The sequence below is a fragment of the Phaethon lepturus genome, unplaced genomic scaffold (genome assembly GCF_000687285.1).
Source record: "Phaethon lepturus isolate BGI_N335 unplaced genomic scaffold, ASM68728v1 scaffold1163, whole genome shotgun sequence".
Lineage (NCBI taxonomy): Eukaryota > Metazoa > Chordata > Aves > Phaethontiformes > Phaethontidae > Phaethon > Phaethon lepturus.
Window position 1 is genome coordinate 167,222 of NW_010529500.1, and position 7,936 is coordinate 175,157.

General features: G+C 34.9%; 1 protein-coding gene across 1 annotated transcript in view; it reads right to left on the reverse strand.

Annotated features, from left to right (window-relative positions):
• The window catches only part of LOC104618370 (voltage-dependent calcium channel subunit alpha-2/delta-3), a gene marked incomplete at its 3' end in the record, with an annotated part of 208,157 nt that overhangs the window by 163,063 nt on the left and 37,158 nt on the right, over positions 1 to 7,936 (reverse strand). The window contains exon 3 of the mRNA XM_010283944.1: positions 4,294 to 4,456. Coding sequence (XP_010282246.1) covers positions 4,294 to 4,456 — 163 coding nt within the window. The remainder of the gene's footprint in view (positions 1 to 4,293; positions 4,457 to 7,936) is intronic.

The window sequence follows — 7,936 nt, forward strand, 5'->3', positions numbered from 1 at the left end:
ATGGTTGCCAGAAAGCCTAGCCCACATTCCAACTGCCTAGTTTTTAATTCTATGTCAAATTCCTAGGTTCTTCTAAATATACTGCTGGCATCGCAGAAAGTACTAAAGCAAAATGTTGAAATTATGTAAGCTTTAAATCATTAATAATTTTTCATTATTATGAATCTTTTCCACAGTAGCTGTTTAAAGTATACCAACTAATATGTAGAAAGGTATACCTGAGTATCTTTGGAAGGTATACCTATGGAAGTATATATGCAAGATATATCTGAGATAGTAGCTTGTCCCAAATCACTTACATTCTAAAATAATAGGAGAGAGATAAAATCAGAGGTACGAAAACTCACTTTGGTGCTGATATATAACCCATATAAATGAACTTATTAAAAAAACAACAGCAGCTGAATTAGGCAATGCCTTACACACATTTGAGCTTCTGCCTTGGTACTGTATTGCCCAAACTGGATTCAGATTGATTCTGTACTTTCCAAAACTAAACTTTTCTTCTAATATGAAAAAAGTAACTTTCTTCCTCCCTTCCTTTTTCATCTATGAATATACCTGTATGATTAATTCATTAAGAACCCTTTTCCCCACTCTCTGTCAGAAATCTGTACACAGTTGATAATTGCCAGTTACCAAATCTGTGGATGGAAGAAAGAGCTACTGCTTGCCAAGACAGTTATCACAGAACTTCCTACTTGATCTTAATTATTTATTCATTGTTTAAAAGGACACTGCCTTGCAAATCCTGTGGCTATAGGCAATGAACACATTTTGTGCTTAAAGAGAAGAAACAGAATGCACTGACACGTAGAATCCCAATGTGTGCTTAAATATTTCAAAAGCAAAAAATTATCATAAGCAGTCATTTTCAGGAAAAATGAAGGAGGCCAATTCCATCAGAATGCTCTGCAGTTTAAATGGAGCACCAGCTCGCTGTGAAACAGCCTAGAGCTGAAAGTGGTCTCTCTGTATTGACAGACAGATAAGCATACTTATCTGCAAAGCACAGTCATCCCACGTCCTTTTTTCTGAATCCCTTCAGCATATGAACATTATGGGAATGCTGAAATAGTGTTTTCTGAGCCCCATAGGTTTTATGTGCCAAAGATCAGCAACTTTTCTATTTTAACATTAATTGATGTGCACCATAAGATATGGAGAAACTGGGGGACGACGGTGTGCAGAAGAGGGGAATGAAAAGTATAAGAGCACATCAATAACCAGACCAGCTCTTTATATTTTACAATGATGATCAGGAGTACTGTAAATGCAAAACTGTGACTGTCTATTAAATTCACTGATTGACTCTTCCTTCTACATTTATAGCAGGTACATGCAATCTGTACTCAAAGATGGCACTAGAGTTACATGTACGCTTACAAATTAGGTTGGCAGCCATTTTTATTAGCTCTCATTTTCCATTTTAAAATGTTCCATGTTAAATTTTAATATCATAGTTTTTATAATTATGGTATTTCAGCTTTCTTGATTTCATCATGAATATAATGAAATTTGCTTTTGCATTTTCTTTTTCTTTTCAGGTTCTAAACTTGATGGTTTCCTTACAAGGGGAATTATTTAGCCTTGTTGTTACCATCAATATTTTTAAGCTTTTCTGTGCAGGGGTTGAAAGAGCCAGAAGATACATAAAGAATAGCAACATATTTAATGTCCCATGATTTTTTATGCCAGTTGCATTTAGAGCCGAGTTAGGGACTGTGAACATTCACTTTAGCTATTCTACAGCCAGGAGGGATCACTATGAGTATGCAAGCTGACCAGGCCAACGTTTTTCCCCAAACTAATTCCAGACAATGCATTATTCCAAAAACAATCAAAAAAGAATCTGGTCTTGATTAAGGGCTTGGGCAGACAAATATAGAACAACACCCTTCTAATAGACCACTATTTTCCATTTCAAAACATCAACCCAACAACAACAACAACCCAACATCGCAAACAACCCCCATGCCTTAACTGAGCCCATTTTTGTGAAATTTGCAAAATAATGGAACCCAGTTTCAGCCACTGGATCTGTTTAAACCTTTGGTAACCAGACTATAGAATCTGGTATTAGTAATTAACTAGAGATCAACTGATTAATCCTTTAATGATCTCTTGAATAAGCTAAATGGACTGAGCTCCTAGAATCTTTCAGTCTAAGGCACATTTTTCAACCCTTTGATGAGCCCTGTGACTCTCTTCTGAATCCATTGCAAATTATCAATATCTCTACAACCAAAAAACCCCAAATGAATAAAAAACCTTAGAATTAGCTTACAAATAAAAAGTTCATTTTTCTATGCTGACTTGAGAGTCTTGTGTTTAAATAGTCAATGATCACCCTTGTCTGTTTTCAGCTGTGAGTTTGGGCTGTGGTTTTGCCTAGTAATTCAATAAAATAAAACATAACCTGGAAACGAACAACAGGAATTTTTTAGAGAAATGATATTGTGCAGACACTTGGTTGTAAACCTATCAATATCTACTGCCTGTACCCTCAGGCTAGGATTTAATTAACTTGTTATCACCTCTCTGCATTACAGAACTGAAGAAATGGGCAACAAAAAGTATAAGTATACAGGCCTCTTCTTGGTAAGATAACATTTCCAGACATTGTCAGTCTCCAAGTCGAGACTATTATGTCCATGTGTAAGGAAAATGTCAGCAGCAAACCAGATTTCAGCAGTTGGAATACATTTAAATGATTAAAAAAAATGGTTTTCTGCAGCTGCATAAAGTGATGATTTTGGCTGGTTTGAATTAGACAAAGTGGAAACAGGAATCATCACAGAGCTCTATCTTCCCTATCTCTATAGGCAGTCCCTGTGTTAGAGGCCAACACAAGATGCAACAAGCCCTTTGACTTTGGCCTTGAATTATAATTAATCAGCACATAAAAATGTATTCTATACATAACAGTACTACACATCATGTAACTGAAGGTCCTTCAGTTTTATTGCTCTCACTAACTAACTACTCAGGCTAGCTTGCCTCTCCAGAAAAACATGATTGCCTGACCTCTAAATCCTTTTGCAAACTACTATTTTCTCCCTTTTTTTCCCCCTCCTTAGCAATTCTGGAATTAATTTATAGACAGAATCAGTTAAATAAATATTAGCACTTGCTTTAAAAAAAAGGGTTTGGTAGCTTTAGAAGCTTTAAACATTTTCCAAATGTTTTCAAAATACCTCATATTAATAATTTCATAACCTTTCAGATACTCTCTAGGAAGCTTTGTTATTTTGCAATACCGAATTTAAGACGTTACTACATGATTTTTGTCTTCTCAAGGTTCTCAAGTCTGAATCATAATTTCGAAGAGAATGTGTCATATCAATTGCATCTCTTATCAGCCCAACCTATCCAAATTAATCCTCTTTCCATTTGTGATTACATAACATCCTTGCATGAATTACCACAATTGCTAGCCTGGAATGTATTACAAAGAAAGCATTTAATGTATTTTTAGCTGTCTTTTAGTATAATTAAAATAAGGAAGAGGAACCAGATAATGAGATTAAGCAGCTCTCTACAGACCAATGACAAATATACTGTAGACATTGTTTGGAAACTCTGGTGCTTTCCTCCTTGATTTTTCTTTTACTACTGGCTTGAGAAAAATAAATAGGTGGGTGCTGCATAAGCACAGTAGAATTACAGAATTCTGCTGTCTGATCAAAGAGAAGTGGCAAAGGAAAATGAGGAAGCATGTACCTGAGTTCAGTTTGCATTCCCAGTTTTTAGACTTAAGTTCATCACTCCTAATATCTAACTAATATCTAACTAATCTATTATTGTTCCTAAATATTATCTGAAAACTCACAGCAGCTGTGTATAGTCATATACAGCCAGAATTCTTCCCAGAAGCTTCAGAGCATAAATAATAAAATATTCCCCTCCCATTTACACTCTATCGTTCAAAGACACTTCTAGTTCTCAGCAAAGACAGAATGTAACTTGCAAGTAACAATGTAGGGTCTGTTCAACTGATTTGAAGATTCCAGAAAATAATTCATAAGAATAAACATATTCTGCCATATTCTATGGCAGAATTCATGCAAGTCTAACATGCAAAACATTGACCATATTAAATTGCTAAATTGCCACAGAATGAAAGATATTGCAAAACTGTCATACTTTAAGCATTCTTCCATTGAAATTTCAGTTTAATTGCAAGCTGAAAAACACACACAATATATAGCTAATCAACAGCATAATTTTAAAAGCAAGGAAGTTCCTACGTTCGGCCAGTGGAATGATGAAATGAAACAGCTCTTTTCTTACCCTTATTGTACATATTGGTCGGTACTTGGACATCACTCAGACTGATGTTCACTGGCAAATTATTGAAGTGGTCATTTGGCACTAGAATAAACTCCTTCCCCAGCTCCAGATAGTTTCCCTCTTCATCTCTTTCATTTATGAGCACAGCATTGAAGTATTCATACTGCAACAGAAAACCACGTTCAGTATTCAGAATTCACATTCAGCATAAAAATATTAGGTTTGAAAATTTTAACGTATCTATCAATCCATTGATTAACATTTACATGTAACTCCACCTAGAATAGAAGAAAAGATATTTTTAACATCCCTCAGATTACCTCTATACACCTAGAACAGGTACATTTCTGACACCAGATTTATCAATGCATCTCAAGAAAACGCCATGTTACCTCAGATCTCTCTCTGCCCTGAAAATGTTAAGGGCAAAACAACAAACACCCTCAGCATAAGCAAGGTGTGCACTATTTTTAATACAAAGCTCTCTAGATTTAAATAATTCCCTGTATAATTATTTAATGATGGATCTCTCTGTTTAGCTTATTTCTATCAGCTCAAAAACTGCTATCAGTGCTGAACTTAGCCCTTGACAAACTAAAAGTGTTTTTACTTCACAGGAATATTAACTACAGCTGTTGTTGCTTCCCCATTGTGTACTGACCAACGTTTCCTAAAGCAATGTGTTTGCTTTATGCTGAATTTTACAATTGCACATCATAGTAGCTTTCGTACAATTATGCATACTCTAATATGGGCATATAAACTCAGCAGTGACTTGTTTTGAACAAGAAATTATTGTATGCCTGTTACAGATTCCTGAAAAGTATTTGGCCTATTTTATACAGAAATATAACCAGATAAGCAAAAGCAATTTAGATAAAAGTATTGATTTCTTTACAACCTAGTTTAACCAGAAATTCTATCAAGCTTTGAAAGCAACAAACGATGAAGACGACTTTTTAACCTTTTAAATAACCTTAACCCTTGGCAACAGTTTCGGATGTGTTTCTTAATTGAAAGAGACCAAAGTTTAGTGTCTTTGAAGAATCTCATTAACTTAAACATGAGTCTCTGCCCTAACTATCCATTTGAGAGTAAGTCAATATAGAGAATATTTAGACATAAATCTGTGCAATCATACATATATATATCTATACAACTGGTACAAGGATAAATATATTATACCATTTACAAAGCTAAAACAGATCAGCAAGTACAAAAAATTAAAAGGCTTTTCACAAGCATTCTCAGCGTGATATGCAACTTGTTCTACTAAAGAAGAATTAGGTAAAAATCTTACAATCTATACACGTCTATTTAAAGGCTTGGTAATTTAACCAGTATCTTAAACGGGGGCTTACTTGGAACGCAGCTTTCCATATCCTGCACTTTTAGCTTTCAGTTTTTCAAAATGGCCAACCCGTAGTTTGGATTTTAGAGGAGAGTAAAATACAAAAGAAGTCACTGTATATTAGCTAGATTTTGAGGACCTTCTGTGCATGACAGAAATACTCAAACTCAGTGTTCCACATACCATTAATCATAACATATAACAAAGACTGAGACACATCAATATTTGAAAATCAATTTAATAGAAATTAATCTGACATGATTAAACATTTGACCTTAAAGATATTTTACTTTAATTGGTTTACACCAAGATGAGCCAAATAATCTGCTGCATACATCTTATGAATATACACAGCTATTGAATCCTGAAGTTCCAGAAAAAAACACAGTAGTCTTCCCCACCCCCCACTCCCCCCCATCTCCAGGAGCCAAAGGTACAGAAAAGAGTAGAGACATAATTCGGCTAAAACTGTAGTTTAATTAATTAATTCATTCCAACAGTTACTAGAATTACCCAACACACCCATAGATGCTACCCTCCTCTATACCATTTGGGAGATTGTCACTGTTACAGGTTTGATTGTTCTCATACCAAAACCAAAAGGATGAAGAAACGTGATCATTTCCAAGGAACACCAGTTCTCATTCTATTTGGGAGAAATCTTCACCATCTCTGCTTATTATCCAGGTTTATCACAGATCATTAACTGCACTGCATGCCTGCCGCCCACATGTGACAGCAATTTTTCCAGTTTACCCTTTCTGCAAAAGCCAGAGACAGTTGGCAGAAGACTTGAAAGGCCAACTCGTATTTCCCATCTTAGTAAGAAATATAATATTCCTTCCAACATTAAGCCATGCACTAATGACTGTTGTAAAATGCAATTCTATACCAATTCCAAGCAAGGAAGGAGCAAGCTGTGTAGCTTTTCTATGATAGATAGTATCTAAGTGTGGAAGAAAGGCTGATATTCCAACCCCTGGGAGTACAGTGGTAAATAAAATATATTTCATGCTTTCTTGCCAATGACCTCTCTCCACACCCCCAGACAGCAAAGTTCCAGCAGGGTAAGGATGATTGTTTCATCTTTTTTTCAAACCACTTGTTTTCTTGTCCTTAAAGACATGGTTTTGTTCTCCTTTTTCTCTGTTGAATATAGCATCGCCTCCACAACCTCTGGAGCTACAGATAAGCCATTGCGTCGCTTTCATGACAATTCTTGGCTTTATAAGTCTTATCAGGATTGTCACAGAGAAACAAAAAGGGTTTTGTTTTTTTGTTTTCTTATTAAAGACCATCACTGAAAGGATTCACAACACCTAACTCCAAATTTTAACACAAAATTTGTATTTAAATATTACACTTTAAGCAAAAGATGAATACATTTGGGAATAAAATATTCTGTACTAAAATATGTAGCAATATACTGTTCTCTAACTGAATTATAGTTATGTGTCATGGAATAATTTCTACAGTAATTCACATACAGACTTAGTGATTTCAAGGAGGTAAATTTACCTTGCCCATGGGTTTTATAATACTTTGGAAGTGGTAGGAAAAATGGACAGATTTCAAATCAGAATGTCAGAATAGACATGGAATCACCTCTAAAAGAATATTATTTCCTTTCATTCAGTGGGTTATTTCCTTTTCCAAAGGAGTTAATTAGTAGACAACCTCCTTCATCATGTTCTGTAAGTGGCAAGGCTAGCCAAGTATTAAAATCTGCTATATTCTAAATAAATGAAAGTACTTATTTCACAATTAAGGGTATTTAGGACCAATTGTTTCTTCGGTTGATTTAGTATTCACTGACATATTGGTCTGAATCTGTATTTTCTCTTTTCAATTCTACAACTGTATATGCAATAATTTTGTTTATGTGTGGGGTTTTTAAAGCAAATAGTAGCATAAAATAGTCCTTACAGTACTGCAGATAATTAATATTTTCCTGGGGCTTTTTTTCTGTTTGATTTTGGTGGGAGGGTTGGTTTGTTGGGGATTTTTTGCAGGTGAGAAGTCTATAAAAATAACATACTTAAGATGGTCCTGCAAGTTCTAAGGACTCAACATTAGGTATTATATACAGCTCAAAAATACTACTGAAAAAGATCAGCATTTAAGCAGAGCTGTTATACAGTGGCTTCTTTTGGGCACTTTCAAGGAAATTATTGAGTGTGACAGCTGAAAGGTGATAGAAGGAAAATTAAAAATAAAAATTGGAGAAAAAAATAGTAAGGTAAATCCCTCTGGCATTCTGACACTGCATTCGAGAAAATGCTCAAGGGAAAG